The 21002-nt window shown below is 33.3% G+C and overlaps 2 protein-coding genes and 2 pseudogenes across 2 annotated transcripts; 2 read left to right on the forward strand and 2 right to left on the reverse strand.

Moving 5' to 3' along the window:
• Positions 1-486: 486 nt before the first annotated feature.
• Positions 487-2907, reverse strand: LOC120209190 (annotated as a pseudogene).
• A 4254-nt stretch (positions 2908-7161) lies between these two features.
• Positions 7162-8748, reverse strand: LOC120209189 (adenylate isopentenyltransferase 3, chloroplastic-like). Its single transcript, XM_039208258.1, has 3 exons — positions 8658-8748; positions 7525-8570; positions 7162-7253 (listed from the first exon to the last, which is right to left on the reverse strand). The coding sequence occupies exon 2, from the start codon at positions 8564-8566 to the stop codon at positions 7595-7597; it is 972 nt and encodes a 323-aa protein (XP_039064189.1). The 5' UTR covers positions 8567-8570; positions 8658-8748; the 3' UTR covers positions 7162-7253; positions 7525-7594.
• Positions 8749-16257: 7509 nt separating this feature from the next.
• On the forward strand, positions 16258-17969 carry LOC120209188 (R3H domain-containing protein 4-like). The gene is made up of 5 exons (XM_039208257.1): positions 16258-16428; positions 16845-16927; positions 17039-17197; positions 17615-17713; positions 17796-17969. The coding sequence occupies exons 1-5, from the start codon at positions 16299-16301 to the stop codon at positions 17946-17948; spliced, it is 624 nt and encodes a 207-aa protein (XP_039064188.1). The 5' UTR covers positions 16258-16298; the 3' UTR covers positions 17949-17969.
• Positions 17970-19205: 1236 nt separating this feature from the next.
• Positions 19206-20788, forward strand: LOC120209191 (annotated as a pseudogene).
• The last annotated feature ends 214 nt before the right edge of the window (positions 20789-21002 follow it).

Genomic DNA, 21002 nt, shown 5'->3' on the forward strand with positions numbered 1-21002 from the left:
GATACTAATATTGAATGAAGCACTTTAATCATTAGGATTTTACAACTTAGAGAGATGATCTTTAAAGTCAATCATGTTCCAATGGTCGTGCTAAAGAAGCAGCAGGAAAGGCATTAAAAAAGTAAAAGGTAGTATGCTCCACGTCAGGATAGGGTTCTTAATCTAAGCCTAGAACTGTAATATTCCAAATTGCAGAATCAACTAGAAAATCTGTCCACCTATCACAAGATCCGTACGAAATTTCATTTTCCACATAAACTCTTCTTAAACTTGAGAGATGCATAGTTTGCATCTTACCAGTATAAGATACAAATTAAATTCAATCCTTTCCTCAAATACACAGATAGTAAGGTTGTCAGTTTTTACTCTCTCTTTCCCCAGAATAACAAAGCAATAGGAGTGTGCGTCACCTCTAACTTGTTTCAATGGCTAGATAAGAAACAAATGATGTGATAACAGAAATAACACCATCCAGATGAAACTAACCAATCCAATTTCGAATTAACATCCAAGGAAAATGTTGATTCAATAGGTGTCATAGCTTCCTCTGCAGTCTGCATGTAAAAGAAGCATCATGATTGCACCCATTTAAAAGACTCTGGCGATGGACTCATATCAACTTCTGAGTTATATAAAGTGGGAAATTAAAAATGAAACTAATAGACTTCAAAAAGGAATAGAAACTTGCAGATTACAACCTAAGCATTTTGGACCAGGGAATTTCCATTAGAGGTAGGTGTTCATTGTCCAATTAAAAGATCTGCTACTTTTGACAACTAGAAATAATTAGTTTTGTTGAATCAACCATGTAGAAGTCTTGTTTGTTTAGGAGTTTTTTATGATAAAAAAGGACAAGTCTTAGGAATCTTTGTAATCTCTAGCTCTAGATTGAATTTTATCTTTAGCAAAAAAGTCCTATTAGAAGTCAACAACTCAGTTTATTTAAACTACTAAAAATCTCCTAAATTCAATAATCATATTTCTCTTTCATTAACTCTTTATTCTCTCTCTTCTTCAGTTTATTTCTTTAGATTATAACAGATTTAGTGTTTGTATGTTTTATCAAGCTGCTTTTGCATAAAAATCCAGATTTCAATATACCTGTTCATGGTGTGTTCTCAAATAAAATATTCAACTTCCACAATATGAAACATCTGAATACTGGAAGGATCAACCATAGACAAATATGTAATGAGACAGGTCACTTACTAATGGAATTCAATTCCAATAACAACATTTACCTTTTCAGTTAATCCAGTGCACCACTAATGATGGTTGCCTCATCATGTGTTAGTTCACCACCTTTGCCAGCCTATTAAGGATACAAGTGACAGTCATGAAAGTTCAAATGAAACGAAGACACTTACTTCAGCAATATCATCGTTAGTTTAAGCAGTTACCTCTTGGCTGTGGATGGAGACAAGAGCTTTTAATTGAGCACGTCTAAACAATGCGTCACCATGACCGATCACAGCATCCAAAACCTAAAGCCATATTGCCCAAGAAGAGAATGAGTAGAAAAGGGAATGCTATTTCAGAAGTTTACGGTATAAACCCTCTAACAGAATTCAACATCCAAAAACCAACTCTCAAGAATATCATATACCTAGGGGTATCCAGAATATAATTTGTCTGAATGGAGTCAAAAAGTATCAAGACTTGCGCATCAAATACTGAAGGTGCCAGGCACTTGCACATTAATCAATTCATCAGAACTTGTTACTTTGCTCAATGCAAATCCTCTAAAAGACTACTAACACTTAGAACCTTATTGACAAATATTCCTTTACTAACCAAACACGAATGCTTGCCAGGCGATTGACGTAGTATAAACTCAAAAAGGAAGCTACTTCGTTATCCAAGTAATGCTAGTAGAATCACAATTTTTAGCCAAGGAATTACGACGGGATACTACCTTTGCAATAGGGTAAAGCAATGGGATAGCAAATGATCATCAAAATACGCACGAGCCACACAAAGTTTGCACCAATAGCGAGTCCGTATCTTGAACATACTGCTTGTGGATTATCTGATCCAAAAAAAGGCTTACATAAAGTAAATAAATCCCTTCAAAGACTTAAATAGCTGAGAATGAAGCATTAAGAAACACAATATGTAACACCTCTCCAAAAACCAGAACAAAAGTAACAGACAGGAAGACTGCAACAAGGGGTGAAACATTTTATCAAGGGTTATAGGAAGAGCCTGCAAGAACATAAAACCAAGAGCATAAGGATAAGCAAAGGAATGCTATTAGCTACCCAACATATATATATATGGGGTCATTAAAACCATCAATAATTTTAATAACAACATATAAATGTTCACTCCATGGCACAAGCATTACACAGAAGCAAAGTTACCAGAAGCTGATGCTGCTTTTAACAACTGGTAAGATAACAGCGCAGACATGTAACGATATAAATAAATTATAATAATTAGCATAAAACAAGGCAACAAAAATTCAGGGTTTTCACCCAGGTCTATGATATAAAAAAATTCTATAACTTGAAACAGTAAAGTCAGCGAATTGAATAACTCGGAAATGTTACCGTGCCTAATAAAACAGAAAAATGGAAAATTGAGAATAGAAGCTTACCAGCTTGTTTCTCCTCGGTGATAGTTCCGCTTCTCTGTAGAATTCAAGGTCAACGAGACTCAGAGACATCAAGCCCAAGGTAAGACCGGACATTATGCCGGCAAAAAGCACGAGCAAGCAGGAAATTCCCGCAAAGAAGAACCACTCAAAGGAGCCTAAAGGGATGTCATCGGGTTCGAAGACGATGTCCTTGGGCGACGACGGCGACGCCATGAATGTCCGAGCTACGGCTATGGCGTTTCCAAACATCATCCTCGGTAAGGGGTCTTGCTTTTTTGTTTGTTTGGAGTTGTTGGGTGCGGTGCGATGCGATGCGGCGCGTACACGAGTTAATGAGAAAGGGACAGCATCGTTAGACTTCGAGATTTTTGAAAAGAGAGCAGAGAAGTGGACAGCTGCCAAATTAGAGTTGAGTTGAGTTGAGACTCAAGAGCTTCGGTTTCTTTATAAAATCCGAGTCTCCATTCCTACTTTATGAAAATTATCTTTTGCTGCAGCCAGTTTCTGTTTGGAAAGCCCATTATCGGCCCAAAATGCTGCTGGGTCTAACTGACAACAACCTCAATTTATCTTATTAGTTTGTTACTGATTTAATGATCAACAACGAAACCATTCATGTGAGATTTAATCAATTGAGTACAAAATGTTTTTAAGGATTTAATTATATTTTTGAATTTATATTAAGGAAAATAGCCTACTCTTACACGTTAAAGATCGAGGACCTATTTAGATATCAATCAAAGTTTAAGGGGCTATTTAGATATCTGATTTGAATAACCAAATTTGTGTTTGTTTTGGGAATACCATCTCATGCAATTGCATGAAACATTCCATTTATGAGGACCCATATTTAGAAGTCTCAACAATTTGGCACCTAACAAAGTCTTCACACTCTATGAATGCAATGCCATTAATAATCAAACTCTTGAGAACCTAACTTCTCTAATTAACATCAACAAACCATCCCTCATTCACTTTGTCATCCCTCTTGTTTAATCTTCTTAGTTGCCTCAAATTAAACAAAGCACCAACTCCATGAAATCAACAGATTATAAATCAAAGTAGCAACAATGGAGAGAACCCCAAAACCCCATGTTTCACCGGGTGCATAATGAAAAAGGCCGGGATTCCGATACTATTTCTCGCCTCGATGTTCTTTGTTGCCTTGTCTATTCCGCAGCCGAAAATGCCACCGAGGCTAGAACTACCACCACCCCACCTCCGTCCGCTCTGCGCTTCCCAACTAACCCTAGTGAACTTCGCGTGCGGAACGATCCCGTTAGTCCCGTCGCCGTTTCTATCGTCCGACACTGGACGAAGGAAATGGACGTAGAAACAGGACTAGGAGTAGTCGCCGGGGAGGTGGAAATGGGACGGGGCAGGAAGGAGATGGGCACAGGCATAGGGATAAGGCAAAGGAGATCACTCCCGAACAAGGCTACTGTTGTCGATGGCTTAAGATGGTGGAGACAGTTTGTGTGTGCGATATGCTAACTCACTTGCCTCTCTTCCTCTCGTGGCCGCTCCATCGGTACACTGTTAGTGTTGGTGAAGCCTGCAGTGTCACTTTCTCTTGTGGGGGACGACTAAGATCGCCATGATTTTCGCCTCATTGTCTTTCTTCAATGTAACTTTCATGCAAACATAACTTGCTATTATCATGTTCATTTCATATGTCATCAATGTTTCAGTCTCTCAAACTTGTCCATTAATCACTACTCGAGCATCGTATTTTCATTATAAAAATTATAAATGAAAAAGAAATTACAAATCAAAAATAAATATTATTAATAAATCACATGGTACAGTTTACAAAATTACAAATGGAAAATAGTAATTAAAAATTACACTTTTATAATTTAACCTTTATATATCATTTAAAAATTTAATCAAATTCATAATAAATGGGTGTACCCAAAAAAATATTGTATACATAAATGAGAGAATATATCTTCAAATATATAATATATTTCGATTGAATATGTTCATCTCTTTGTTTATTTTTTTTACAGTGATGCCGATAAATGCAGATTGATTGAGTAAGAAGTTGAATCGTGGATTTAATAATCTAGAATAAGTGGTAGGGTAGTGGGTTTTATGTTGCCCCATGCTCATTCCATATGGCTCAAGCTTTTGTATGCTTTAAAATAATCCGCTACCGAATCCAAATATTGGACCACTCGCCAACTTTGTATGTTGGAGAAGCCATCCTTTTTCCCTTTTCCTTTGGGGTTAAAGAATCTATGTTGAATATATTATATACACTTGTATGTATTTTCATGTCAAAGCTCAACTAGTTGTGAATTTTTTTTTCACTTACACCAAGATATGCAATCGTATTTTGTAATATTCGATATACATGTTAGACACATATTTCGACATAAAAAAATAAACATTTTCGTAAGAGTTACATTTATTTAAATCTTTCTTAATTTATTGATAACATACACATACAACTGTTTGAATTTGAATCTTAGAAGAACAATGCGCATGGTATTTAAAACTTGTCTTCGAATTTCAATAATAAAAATTGCATTTTATCAAGGTTTTCAATGCATACTTTTGCTCACTAAAAGAAGTTAGAAGGCACCATTGATTCTCTCATAAAAGACAAACCCTAAATTAACTAAGAAGTGAGGAGATGGAAGGAAAAAGAGAAAGTAAATACCCAAGAAAATTGTTGACTTCTTCCTTCGTTTTCTTGTTCATTTGTGGGTCCAACTGCACTTTTTTTATTTGTGCCGGGATATCAAAACTATATATATATGAGTGTGAGGACTGGTGGATCAGTGACCTGTTTATTTGTAAGAGTAGGGTATATTAAGAAGTAAAAAGAAGGGGGTCAAGCCTCAAATAACATTCAAATGATCCCTTTTGTTTCATGTACTACATTTAGAATCTCCTAATAAAAAATAAATTATTTTTGAGTAATATAATCGAAGATAAAAGGCACTGCGTTTTTGAAGAATTTATTACATTAATTCTTTGTACTGACATTGACCATATCTAAGTAATATTATATATAAAAAAAATTATTAGGATAATCTACATCTTTTGTCATTAAATTTTAGGTTGTGTATCGATATTAGCATTAAACTTTAAAACGTTTGAATTTTAATATTAAATTTTAGTTTGTGATTCAATTAGGATAATTTTTAAGTATGTTATTCATTTTTTTTTTGAAAGAATGCTTCTCACTATTCAAATTTTTGAACAAAATCCCTAAACCCCTCAAATTCAAAAAAAAAAGAATCTCAACACCAAAAAAAATAGTAGTTTTTTTTAATTTTGTCAGTTAAAAAAGAGGTATTAAAAAGTCAAACTAATAAAGTGATGTAGGACGATGAGATAAGTTCATCGATATCTAAGATGATACTGAAAAACGACGAATTCTAACTACAATTAAAAATGAGTAAAAACTCTAATTTTGATGAAGATGATGATGAGATAAAATAAAAATATATATATTATTTTTGGCTTCCTCATCTGCACCAAACTACCACATTATCGTACGGTTTCGAATTTAACATTCCAATGTCTTAATTGAAACATAAATTAAAATTCGATGATAATGAAACGTTGCAAAGTTTAGTACTGAATCCTATACAAAATCTAGAATTTAGTGACTGATGATATAATTTCTTAATATTGTATATGTAAATTAGCAAAAACTACTCAGTTAGTGGCGAATATCAGTATCAATACAGTGGTTATGTTGCAAACTTTTTGTTAATTAATATAAAAACTTCAGTCTTTTCCTCTTTTGACAAATATGGCCGTGAGAGAATCCGGAGCAGCAACTAGCTATGATGTCGGTTATGGATTCACGATCGATTTTGAGATACAAATGTTAAAATATCTTTTAAAGAATAAAATTCTAAAACTTATTTATTTAAAAATATGATAAACTTTAAATTCATTAAGTGATCTATATGATTTTGAGCGCCTACACGTATATGGCGTGTATATATAGATAAAATTAAAGACTAAAATTTTAATTTCTTATATATTATAAATTTTTTGTTTATATTTTTATTAATAATTTATTTTCATCTATCTTCTATAATTTTATAAGTTGATCATACTCTAAAATTTTATAAATCCAACCATACATAAAATCATGTATTGTCTATGTGTATATACATTATTAATAAATAGTAAACACCCACATAAATATCATTACAAGATGTCACTCGAAGTATACTTGTGTTATTTATTAGCATGAGTCTTTCTACCTTGGCATGCGACAGTCTCGCTGGCCTTGATGTGCCATAAAAATACAGAACTAGTGGCCTAGCTAAGCTAGCCATGGGTGCATGCATGAGCCGGCCGGCAGGCAGGCAGGCGTGTACTTCCAACAGCACCAACTTCTCCCACCCGAAAACTTACAAGCAAGTCAACACCTGGATTTCAGTGCGTTCCAACTGTACGGCCACTGATCAGGTAGATGAATCTCACTTTCATTCTGCTGCCTGTGATCCCAAATTGTTTCAATGGTTTGCTTTGAAAGAAAGAAATGTATTTCCTGATCTGCCAACAATGAAATACAAGTAATTTGTACGTATATGAAGAAAATGGTATTTCAACTGATGAGACGCCAAAAAGTAAAAACAAAAAATGCTTTCATATCATTAAATGGAAGGGGCCATGAAATCTATCTCTTTCTCCAGAAAGCGACTTCCATTAAGTAGTGTTAGATAGGAATTATATACCAGATGAGGGACAGATTTTGGAGAGGCGTTACTCTTATATTATGTAATTATAACATAATTTTGGATTATTCTTAATAATAAGAAAACAGCCTTTTATCGTTTCCAATGATATAAGTAAATTGTCGAACCTCGTTAAATATTATGTTGTTTATATCTTTCACTGTTTGTTTATTTCGTGAGTTAATTAGCCTCGTTACTCAACAAGCAGCAAATCTCCATTATTTTAAGATTTTCAACATTGAAATGTACGGCTTCACTAGTTATTCCTGTGTCGGATAAGATTTTACAGCATTATACCACAAGGGACTCTAATGGCACCTGCAGGGCTAGTGAGTAGTGCCCTAGAGCTTATATCATATAGAAACTGTGCTACCATCTCTGTACTTGGACCCGCTACAAGCTCTTCCCATGCCTCATCGGATTCTTCGCCGCGCCTGCGAAATGCTTCGGTCGCGTCGAGCTGGTGTATCTTCCAATTCTTCTGGTTCCTCAACCGGTTAATCTTCTCCCATTGTCGACAAGCTAATCTGCATGTGTTTGTTTTGATTTCTTGGATTGCTTCTTGCAGAAGTTTAGCACGGCCTTGTTTGTCCAGAAACGGTTCGCCTCGGAAGTACCGGTCAAATTCGTGGACTCCGATAGCTTTCCCGATCCCCGTTGAGTAATTGGCATTGGAATCAAAGAAATTCCTGACCTCATCAACCATCCCATTCTCAACCATCTTATCTACTCTCTCTGATACATACTGATGTAGGACTGGCATTGCTACGTCTACCCAAAGGAAACAGCATTCATATTTCGATCGGAACCGGAAGTGTTTATCATCAACCAAGGCCTCGATGAACGAATTCGAGCCGCCAGCTATGATCGGAAGCTGGCCTCGGGACACGATCGAATCCATGGCGTGTGAAGCCATGTCGACGAAATCTGTTGCAGTAAAATCTGCATTGGGATTTATCACACTTAACAAATGGTGTGGAACTCCACACTGTTCTTCCTCAGTCATCTTGTTAGTGACGATGTCAAGCCCTTCATGGACTTGTATTTTATCCGAATTGATTACTTCCGCCGGAAACCGAGTGGCGAGATCAATCGAGAGTCTCGATTTGCCGCTTCCGGTTGCTCCCATTAGGATCACGACCTTCTCTTTATGTCGCCTAGGACTAAAGAAGTCCGATTTGAGCAATCCGGATGGTGTGTCCAGTAAAGACGACATCGTTTCTTTGCACAAAGAGAATGAAACTCTCATCATCATTAACCTGTAAGAATTTTAAACTTAAAAAAAACAAAACCGGTGTTTCATTTCAGTAAATAACAGTAATCAATGTTGTGTTGGGAAATCTGACCTTTGTTGTTGAAAGAATGATAGGCTTAGAAACTACCCAAAAGATGGAAGATTACAGCAAATGAGAGAGTGAATATAATATTTTCTTGGGATTTTGAACAAGTGCACGAGTGGCAAGAAGGTGGAGCGAACAGATTTATAGCCAATGCTAAAGGGTCAACTTGCTCTCTCCTTTTCATAATTAATCATTGCCCAGATATATAATTTTAATAATAGTAACATTACTACTAGTTAATCCAACAAAACGAGATGTTAAAATGGTTCCTTCAAACAATGTTAGGTTGTGAGTGTCGATGGAAATAAGATTATTTCGTCGGTTGATAGTTCATCCATTTTAAGTTGGATAAAAAATTATAACCGTTAGATAACCGACTGTTGACCGATGATTTTCTATAGAAAGATGACGACTTTTAAGATTAGAATCAGGCTAGAAGGAAGAAAAAATCATCTCTTCAACTGGGGTGAGGAGGTATTTATAATGACTCAAATTGATTGTACCAGACATATAATAATAATAATAATAATAATTCACATGTTGACTAGTTAAACATATTTGATTGTTAGATCTTGAAATTTACATTGCTATTATTTGTGAATTTATCAGAGATCTTATCCATATGTTGTGACTAGTTGATGGTTTATTTATCAAAAGATACATGTTTCTTGAAACTCTGGTGAACGAAATCATATATTCGGAGGTGTTTGATCATTTCCGAAGACATCCTCTAGAGATATAATAGTAAGAAAAGAAATTAAGTTGAAAGAGTCATTTCATAATGAACCTATATAATATTTGATACGAATAAATCGATCAATAAATTAAATATTAACGATTATAATAAAATATAATATTAGAGAAAAAAAATTAGAGGTGAACCCAATTATATAACATGGTTCATATGAATACGAAGTTAACATGTCTTGTCCAAAGACCAAAGATGTGATGCATATTGGTCGAATACTTTGCTACTATGCCAGTAGTATATAAAATTGATTCTTTTTGTTCTCGTGGGGTTTCAAAGTTTGAAGTATTAAATGAATTAGAATCGATGTATAAAGAGAGGGCTTCCAACCTTGAATAGGGAAGTGGTAGCGTCGCCTCTTTAACTATTTTTTACCACCGGAGTTTATTTTTTATTAACAAATTATAAAAAAAGTTATAAATTAATCATTAACATAATTGAGATTTATTTTTTTTATCATTTATCAATCAACTTTCTCAGAAATAATTGTTGAAGTCCGTTGATGATTGAGATAAATATTATTTATCATATTATTTTTATTTACTTTTTAAATTTTAAATTTTTTAAAACTTTGAGATTATTTTAAATATTTAAAAAAATTATTAAATATATATTTCAAAATTACTTAATTAAAGATTTTTAAAAATATATTTTTATATTTTTATCAATAATAAAATTTAAATAATAATGAGTTAAAGTAAAACAATAACCAAAACAATCGATAAGTGACCATTTAAGTAGGACAGAGAAAGTATTTTATAAATAAAAGGTAACTATATTTTCATGTATTCAATAATTTGTTAGATAATAAAATTTCTAGAATAATATGATTATTAGTTATCTCTAATAAATTATTATTGTAAGTCGGGATAATCATAAAGCATTAAGATATGTGATTAATTGATAATAAAGTGTTCTCATAGGTATGAGATATTGATCAATTAACATATGAGTACATGGTAGATAATAATGTACTGAAGTAACACGTTATGAGAGTGCTTATTGGATTATTATGTGGAAGTCAACAATTCTCATAGTAATCATGCTGTATGTGATCTTTGGACCTGACATCACCATAATTCAAATATAGAGAGTCCTAAGTTTTGATGCAATCAAATTATCAAGACTAAATGTACAATCTATAAAGATCATTGTTGAATATACCATAAATTGTGTAACGAGATAAGTGTAATTGACGATATGTTCCAAACTCGTCATTTTTTGTTAAAAATTTGACGATATTCTGAGCTGAACATTAACTTGTTGACTGTGATATGATAAAATTTGATTTGAAAATCTCAAACGACAATCACATCTTAGTCATCATGTTAACTTCCAACTTAGACAACTATTAATTTTTAAAGAAAAATGACGAGTTTGAAACATAATGAATAGTTGGGTGCCAATTTTGTAACTTTTAATAGTTGAAGGACTTGACATAGTAACATTCTATAGTCAAATGATTATTTTGTAACTTTTAATAATCAATGAACTTAATAAAGTAGTACTCGATAGTCGGAGATCATTTGTATACTTTACCCTAAAGTCAAAGATATTTGATTAAAACATTAAAGATATATAATTAAATTTAACTAAGTAATTTAACAATTATACCTCGACAAAACTTTGTTCAATAATTCTTATTATGCCTAATAGAAATATTCTCTTGATTTTTAAAAGTGATGAATCTTATCTTGATAACTTATGCATCTTCCTATGTTTAATATAATACATTCAAATGCACCCCCATCGAACATCCACAATTATACTTTAAAAAAGCTAAAATCTTAATTAAGAAATCAATCGTTAAATATGAACCAATCGACTTCAATGGTTAATTTTTTTTATTTCTTAAGGATTTAAGTTCGTCAGTAAAGATATATTATAGTTCATTGTCAAATGATTGAAAGTCTTTCGATTAAGTACTACCTTAGATTCACCCCATACTAACAAAACAAATCAATCAATAAAATATAAATTAAGTTTATAACTTAAATATCTATGAACACAAACTAAAATAAATTTAAATAAAACTTAAACATAATTTTTTTTATAATCATAATCGTAGTTAGAAGGAATGAGGAAGAGAGACTTTCGAAACATGAAGGGGAGTCTTAGTGAGTCTAAAATCCATGACATAATAAAACTTAAATTAATATAATATTACAAACTTACCTATAATAAAATGTAACCCTAAAAATTTTAAAATACCCTAAAATATTATCATCAATTAACAATGAACTGTGAAATGGCATCTTTACATGTTACATGTGATAGTGTTTAATGAATTTATTCCTAAAACAATTACTTATATATTGAAACTCCTTTGTAAAGCCTATATATTCCATTTAAATAATATTTTAACAATAATGACATTTAATGACTTATATTCCATAACCAATCCGATCAATTTACGAAATACACCGACGGATCTATACTTAGACAAAGAATAAAATTAGCTTTATTTATATTCCTTGCTAAAGCTCATTTGCTACCTGCTACCTGTGCCTGGACTCTATTGCTTTGGCCTTTGGCTAATACAATTATATGATTCCGATTCCGACTAGGAGTGGGAACTCATTTCGCATTCAGCCGTGCAAAGAGTCACCTCACTCACGTTCTTTCCCGATGTCAAAATCAGAAGGAAAGCCATTGATGAATACTAGAAACGTCAAACTTGACAAATTATGCAAATTAATCATCTCCTAATTTTTCATTAGTTTCTTCTCTCCAAAGGAAAAAGGTCAGAGTTTTGACGATGTGGAGGGTTGTAAAGGCAGTGACACGCAATGTTTGTCACAATAATTTGCATTTTTTTAATGCTGAAGATACGTCATTTGACTGTTTACATTTTTTACTAATGAAGGGTTTAATTATATATCGTTATTGTTTTTGTCTCTTTGGTAAATTATATCTCTATTGTTTTTTTTACATCTAAAATTTAAAAATTTTAAAGTTATTCTTAAAATATTTTAAGATTCATTCGAGGAATCTAATCATTTCTTTTACTTGATTATAATCTTTTGACACGACCGTTATCATTCTTATCATCGACTAAGTGAATCTGCTCAATACTTCCTTCTCATTTCTCTAAGCTAACATCGATTATAATTTTTCATCTTCATCAGCTAAGTGAATTTATCAACCTATCATTAATCATTAATTCTATAAGTGATACCAGCCACCATATCAGTACAAACGAGATTAAAAGGAAAGATTTAGAAACTTAAATATGACTTTCACTTGCGTTAGAAACCCTAATAAGTCAACTAGCAATAGACGAAGCATCAGGTACAAGGGGATCGTCAAACACGAATCTCTTTGCCCTAACACGACATAACATCTCAAGGGTTTTTTCTTCCCTAAATCAATACCTTGGTTATAAAATAACTTGCAAATTAGAAGTGAAAGGAAAAGATGGAAGTCCTTTTATTGATTCGGAAGATCAATCATCTTTTTTACCAGTTTTTTTTTAAATAATTGTTTGGTTATTTTTTTGCTTGTTGGGAATTCAATAATTCAATTTGTGCAGAAAGTCTTCTTTATCCGTACTTGTTCACCATAATCAAGTGATGGGTCTCTCTAACCTAATTTTAAGATTTGAGTTCTTCAGTTTAGCAATAATTCTGTACCAACGCAATCCACACCCCAGAGCGGGAGAGAAAATTATTTAGGTTTTTGGGTTAATTCTATTATTAGCGTGTTTTGGTGTTGTTTTCTTTCCTAGTTAAGAGTACACTTTTTCTCCATTTAGGTATAGAAAGATTTTTAACGAGGCTTTTAATTTAGGTCTTGATTATTAATAAAACATATTTTGCCGACCAAATTTTTATTATTATCACAGATTAGTAAAAGAAAATTAGAAAAGCTATTACTTTATCTTATCATATTCAATTTGGTCATATGATATATATATACTTAAAATTTGATCAATAAGTTTTAATTAACGATACTCCACGTCAAGTCCGAATTCGCATTTTAACACTCAAATTGATGATTAGATTTGCAAAAGGATCTAATTAATAAATATTGATACTTTCATGATTCAATTATAATATTAGAAAATTTGAGATTTAGTTTAAGATCTGGACTATAGTTTGAAAGTGATTTGAGTAATTTTAATTTATATTTTTCATGATTGTTTTGTAATCTATGCTAAGTTTATGATTATTCCTTCTAATAATATTACTTTTAAATTTATTTTTTATCATTTCACTCATCTTACTTTTAAAACTTTCTCATATTTATATCATAGCTTGGAAGCAGATTTATCACGATAAATACTACTGTTTCAGGAACTCGTGGATTGATTACACAAAGAAATGAAAGTCCAAAAAACGAAAGTTGGAGAGCACTAGTTTTGTTTTTCATTTCCATTTTGGAGTCTCTCGAAGCACCAAATGTAGTGCTTCTTCAAACCCTACTTAAGCACCATCCCAACCCTAATTAGCCACTAAGGCTAAAATTAAAGCGACGGACAATACTACTGACCTAATCTAAAAGGGTAGCTAATCTCTATTTTTTTTATTACATATTGTTTTGCATTTTTAGAGTTTTGTTTAATATTTAGGATACCTACTATCCCTTAATCTGATCAATTGTTAATCCCAACAATAATTGACAAGCTATATTATATAATAGCTAGTCAGGTCAATTCATTTTGCTGACATAAACATTGATCATTATCTTGAAAGTGATATTAAGAATATAGATAAACACCCCCGAGATATAATAAGTGAGTGAAAAAAAATTCACTCTTTTCTCTCTTTTGTTCTCTCTTAGGGAGTCATTCATTGCCGTCTCTATACATCTAAATAATCAGCTACAACTCTTCAGTTAAATCATAAAAGATGAATCATCTAAAGTTATCGTAACTCCTTCCAAAAATTCAAGGTTTGTGATTTTCGTTTTTAGTTGGCCATGCAAAGGTGCTCCACGCATCTTGTCAACTTATCGAGCATTGCGTTACCATTGCATCAATCGACATGGCCTAGCTAATGTATTCAAGTAACCTTTTTCTTTTTATTACTTATAGAGTGCACGTCTTCTCATTATCCTTTTTGGCTTCCAATTAATGCGATAAGAGCATATAATATATCCAGCCGACGAAATTATAAGGGAATTGCGACCCTAGAAGCAGCAAAATGGTAGGCATTCGATGATTGAATGGGGAGAAAATTTTTTCCATATAAAAACAATTTGATCCTATCAATTCAAACTCAATTCATGAAAATGCTAGCTAGGATGCTTAATCACTAACCCCTCTAAGCAATTGTAGTATTATATGGGTGGGCTGGCTGAGTGACTTAATGTTTGGAAGGATGCTGTCAAGTGGATAAATTTGAATGCAACCCCTTGAGTCTCAAGATTGATACACTTGGACCAATGGAATGAGGTATTAGCAGATTGTATTTTAGTGTCACGGTTCAATTCAACTCGTTACACTGTATAGTGGATGTATAATTTAAGATTGTTTTCTTTCAACATTCACGTGTCACTTGGGGCTTTGTTACGTATGTCCCCATTAATTCTAATCCAAAATAACACAAAAGTGAGTGCATTTCAAAAAAGGAAGATAAGATTTTGTTTGAGGATGTGGGTTTACATATGTAAAGATGCATCTAAAGGTGATAAAACTTCAAGGGATTAATTTAATTACATAAGGACTTAATTCAAAGAAGTTAAACTTATTAGGATCACTTATTAATTAATTTAATTAAATAAGGACCTAAATGAAAAGAAGCTAAATTTAAATTTGATAAAAAAGAATCAAACCTAGACTAAATTGAAACAATACAAAACTTAAAACGGTCAAAATAAAAATTAAATATTGCAAAAATGTACTAAATTGTAAGAAATGCAAAGTAGGAGGCCTAAAATTACAATTAGCTCAAAAGTTATCAAATGGCGTGTATTTTAAGATTTTTTAAAATACATCTAGAAGTAATTACAACTACTTAAACTTATGATACGTAAGGAGATTAACCTTCGTTTTTATCATTGATGTCATTTGATGAGTTTAAAATAAAGATTATTAAAATGATTAATAAATATAATATATTAAACGATTAATGTGATGTTTAGTATAGAATAGTATCATTTAAAAAAATAGATGATTGGGGTCACCGTGTACATTGTACAACTGATGAAGAGTTAATAATTTTATTTGATGAGAACCAAACAAGATTATTTGAAATGAAGAGTTACAAAATAATGGTAATAATAAGAATCAATATTAAACAAGATGTAGCCACTATACCATGTTAGGACCCACACAATTATTAGAAACACGACCATTCTGAGGCAATTAATGAGTGGAGAATAGGAACTAGTTTTGTTTGTTTTCCATGCAATCGTCGAAATTTGTAGTAAAAGACATTGAATCTATGTGAATGGGCTGCAAAGGATCTATGATGCTACCTTTGGCAACCTAAATCTTTGTTGTTGTTCCATAGGGGTCTATATAGCGCATTTAGGCATCATCATCATTGCCTACATTCTTCAAGAAGAGAAAAACGAAAGATACAGAGTCCAATGCCGCTATTTGGATACCTTTGGTCTTTTTTATCTTTGAATTTTTGGGGATTTGGGGTCCATGAGAATGGCAAGCCAAATCGAACAATGTCTCGTCTTAAAACTCGGGTCTCCCATGCTTCTGTTGTGTCCGATTGGGCCTAAAAGACGAACCCATATTCAAGAAAAAACTATTATTATCATACATTTTGCGGTATCAATTTTAGAAGATGAAAATGATTGAGATCTCCTTTGTTTGGTGATAAGTGTTGGATTAATTTAACTTTTCTTTGCAAATTTCAAACATGTTTGAAAAATTAGCTCTTTAATATTACCTTCCTGTACTTGCACGGGATATTTCTAGATTAAGCTATTCACTCCCTGAAATGCTTGCTTATGTGCCGCAGGTTACGAACAGGCGCTCTCGAAGATGGTTAAATGATCGATTGTTGGTGGAACTTGTTCCTCGCTTGAATGCAGAAGAAATAAGAGGCTTATTTGCTCCACCACCATGGGGTAATGACATGTCCTTCTGGGATGTCTCTCATTTCATTTTTTGTACTTTTTATTAGCTGCATTTAGGGATGGATGCAAGATTTTATATTAGGGGTGCGAACCTTTAGGAACTATATTAGAAATTTAGGGATGCGAAATTAGGTCACCTAAATTATATAGGAATTTGAAATTTCCAAGGGTACGACTACCTCCAGCACCCCCTCGGTTCATCCTTGATGCATTTATGAGTACAATAGCTATGTAACTTGAGCTATTAAGAATGTGTTAGTAAGTATCATGATATTGGTAGAACAGCAACTTTAACATGATAATATGTGAAGGGATGAAAACATTGTTATTGTAGTAGAGCATACTTAGGGTCCTGGTCACATGGTGTCCCATTATTGTACTTATATTTCTTCGTATTTCATTCACAGGTGATGATGTGCCACCACTGGCATTTTGCATGACAAACGTGGGAGAATGGGACAAATTTAGGAACATAGACATGGATAAAGAGGTAAGTGTATAATAAGAAGGTTTTTATGTTGTATTAGCATGGCATCTATCGTGTTGGACTGGCATGTACTGTGGCAACATGCTTAAGTTACCATATATTCCTCTATGTTAGGCTAGAATTATCGGCAGGTTAAATGATTCATCTGCAAAGAAGAAATTTCATGCTGATGCTGATAAGGTGGCTTTCTTGAGTGCATGGAAAAGAATTGATTATCGAACAAGGGATGTACTTCGCCGTAGCTTCCTTTCAGATCTTATTGCAGGCTATGAGGTACGTGATTTTGCTTCTCTTTCTTTGAGAATGACTGTCATTGTTGGTCTTTTCTCGAGTTTTTTCTTTTATTTTGTTGACTAGTTCTTGATCATGTTCTTTGTTTTCTCAAGTGCAAGGGGGGTAGGACTGTGCTTAGTATGTGTGATATAATCAAAGGGATAAGTACTGATTAAACAGACTAGTGGCATTAGTGTGCTTAGTAGCACGCCAGACACCAGACAAGTTTTCATAAGAGTCGGAATTCATCCGCTTTAAGGGCTTGATAGCGGATTTCGAGTTGAATATTTTATGTCATCAATTAATGAAGTAATCAAACAACTAATGTTCGGGAGTGGAATATAACATAAAACCAACACAAGTTGACATCTTCTCCAGTCTTCTTCTTAGGCGGAATAAATTTCTTCCCGTTTTCAGGATTGCATACGAACCTTTATCAAGGAAAGTGGAGGAGATGTCCTTGCATTACAGGTCCAAGATCCTTTCCATAGATTGTTGCTGCACGGTGTCTGTGAGGTAGTCCTCTCAATCTGCTTCATTAACTGCCAGCGTCCATTACTGATACAGATAATTTTCTCCCTTGACATTCCTTGAACAGTTCTACAACTTGGTCTCGGTAACAGTAACACAGTCAAAGGATGTGGAGTCGCTGAAGGTGACCAGGATAAAGAAGAAGAAAACGGGTGTCGTTGAGCTCCCAAATATCACGTTGTCGAATTTCCTGATAATGTCAAAGGAGGGCACTTGGTAGTTCTAGGGGTCAGGAACTGCCCCCCCCCCATGTTCATAAATAAAATAAGTTTATGCACAATGCTGCATTTCTAACTTCATGTATTTCGATGGAGTGCAATTTATTTGCTTTAGTCATTACCTGTAAATGTAGTTCCATTGCCCCTATGCTTTTTGAAGTTAGGGTGCCTGAATTTATATTCTAATATCTTCCGGTTAACAGAACATGTCGATTGGCATGACGACATGTCCATGCATAATTATGTATGAATGTAGACATGTCCATGCATAATTAGGCAAATTAATACCCAATTGCCCTTTGATATGACGACATACATTGTTATGTCTCAATGATGTACATATCTTTGTGGGAGATTACATCAAGTAATGGTGAATGATGTAAGAAGAAACACAAAAAACTAGTTTTTTTATAGTAATATCAACGTGTATCCTGTGGTGGAATCCATTAACTCTACCTTTTTCATAAATAATGGTGGATTTTCATATAATTTAAGAACAAATCTACACATTAGAGCCGGCTGATTATTCTAATGGACGCCGCTCTTTCTTTCCCTTTCCTTCCCAGATTTCTTTTTCTAATTCTTTATTTATACGTGTCTTTCTATACCATGTAATGATAATGAACCCCCGAAAATTAAGACGTTGGTTTGAAATGGACCGTGCTATTAATAATTGGAATTAGAAATGAATTCACCCATGCTTCCTTGCTTTAAGGAACAACATCAATGGATACGACCTCTAATTAAAGTTCAATGGTGATAGCAAATGAAGGTTAGTACTTTTTAATCTCATATTATGATTTATAGATGAATTTTTTATATAAGTGTTAGACATAAAATAATAATTATTTATAAAAAATAATATAAATAGATTTCATCGTCATATAATAAAAAGTATTCATATGTTATATAACTATGTCAAAAAGGTAGTAATATAAAATTTCTGAGACATCAAATATGTTTAGAAACTTGAAGATTTTATAAACGAAGAAATGATAATAGAGATGTGACGTGAATAATAAATATAGAGTAAGCATAACATAGTTGATAACTTCCAATAATGTTACAAGTGTTGCCTTGGTGACTGGCCAATTAATTGCCTTGATTTTGCTGCCCGGTACACTGTAGTCGTGGGAAGCATCGACGACAATATATGTCATGAAATGCCAGTTTTAACATTATCTATTTTTCTTATAAAATGGTAGTACATGCCATTCATAGCAATTTTCATTGGCTAAACACGAGAGACAGAGATAACCATGTTAGCCGTTTTTAGCAGTGAAATTGTAACGCCACCGGAGGCCGGAGTCCGTCACCCAGAACCACCGCCGTGACGTTGATGAAACGTTACGTCAACTTGAACCCCTCTTGGGTTTCCATACAAATCGGCGATCAAGTTAACTTGGCTTACTCGCGCGGAAACGAATCTCTTCTCCGACCAAGGTAAACACGCTCAACACTGACCTCTCGACCTTTGAACCAAGAAAAATCTGGGGTTTGACTATACAACAGGTCTTTCATTTTGGGATCAGGATCCACTGTGACTTAGGATGAAATATTCAAAAAGTTCCATCACATTTGCATGTTTGCCACGTTTCAAAATTTCAGGTCCACCTGTTTTACTTTACAATGATAAACATAGGTAGTGCTTATGTACGGTGGATAAATATAAGGTTAATTTGTTATCAGTTAAATAATCGATAATAATTTTTATAATTAAGTTATATAATCAATAATAATTTCATATTTCGATTATAATTGAAAATGTTAAATTATATTGTATTTTAACTTATAATATTATTATGTTTATTCTTAAAATTTGTATAATTAATAAATTTTTTAATTATAATCGAATATTGTAAGGTTTTTTTACTATAATTTTATAGATTATAATCAAAATAAATATACAATTTACGTTATACAATTTACGTGATCGGTTATTGGTCATGAAAAATATAATATTTTTTTATTTTAATTTAAAATATTATTTATTTAACTCTAAAGAATTAGATATCAAATAAAATTTTCGGTTACAACGGATGATTGCAAGCAACCTTGTTTTAATCTTATATTATCCCGTTGTATTTTATACTCCCATAGAACTTAGTAAGCTGAGAACATGTAAGAGACGAGTAAAACAATGAAATAAGTAACAAATTGCTGAAATTATGATTTAAATGATGGGTGCAGATCATTTGGGGTGAAAGATGATATATTCTGCTTGTTTCAGGGCATGCTTGATAACTTAGGTAGCCTGAGACAAGAATATGAACTAGCCAAGTCTGCCGATAAGGTGATGCTGGTGATAGAAGCTTACAAGGCGTTGCGTGACCGAGCTCCTTACCCTCCTAGCCATGTCGTTGGTCATCTCGCCGGGAACTTTGCATTTGTGGTATTCGACAAGTCCACGTCCACACTTTTCGTTGCTTCTGTAAGTTAATTTTTGTCATTGTTACTTACCAGTTTTGCTCGCAGTTTTTACTCAGTCTATTTGTTTACCAGGATCAGTCTGGTAAGGTACCTCTTTACTGGGGGATTACAGCCAATGGATTCGTGGCATTCTCTGATGATGCAGAGATGCTTAAAACTGCTTGTGGCAAGTCAATTGCTTCCTTCCCCCCAGGGTATATCCCCATTTTGCAACTAACTTTGATTGTTCCAAGTCCCGTTAGGGACCGATGTAAAATTTTATATTAATTGAATGGACTCGACTTCCATCGGTTCTGCAGGATGCTTCTTTTCGACGGCAGTAGGCGGGTTATTAAGCTATGAGAATCCCAGAAACAAGATCGTTGCTCTTCCTGCACCAGAAGAAGAGATTTGGGGTGCAACCTAAAAGATTTAAAAAAACACTTGACTCGATCGATCTGTTCATGTTTTTTCTTTCTATATATGAAAAGCATGCAACTGATGAACAGGTTGAAGAACCGGCGGTTGTTGCAGCGAAAGAGTAAGTGAAGAAGGAAGGCAGTATCCTCGTAATGTCCTGTAAATAATTAATTCAAGCTATTTTTATTTCTCCTTTTCCTGTAATCGTCGTTTAGTTATCGTAATTA

The sequence above is a fragment of the Hibiscus syriacus genome, unplaced genomic scaffold, assembly GCF_006381635.1.
Source record: "Hibiscus syriacus cultivar Baekdansim isolate YM2019G1 unplaced genomic scaffold, ASM638163v2 tig00018213_pilon, whole genome shotgun sequence".
In the NCBI taxonomy this organism is placed as follows: domain Eukaryota; kingdom Viridiplantae; phylum Streptophyta; class Magnoliopsida; order Malvales; family Malvaceae; genus Hibiscus; species Hibiscus syriacus.

Bases quoted from the DNA above. Each gene is read 5' to 3' on its own strand.
- LOC120209189 (XM_039208258.1), bottom strand. From the start codon at position 8,566: ATGATGATGAGAGTTTCATTCTCTTTGTGCAAAGAAACGATGTCGTCT.
- LOC120209188 (XM_039208257.1), top strand. From the start codon at position 16,299: ATGCTTGCTTATGTGCCGCAGGTTACGAACAGGCGCTCTCGAAGATGG. The intron at 16,429-16,844 runs GTAATGACATGT...TTTCATTCACAG, and splicing joins ATTTGCTCCACCACCATGGG to GTGATGATGTGCCACCACTG. The intron at 16,928-17,038 runs GTAAGTGTATAA...CCTCTATGTTAG, and splicing joins ACATAGACATGGATAAAGAG to GCTAGAATTATCGGCAGGTT.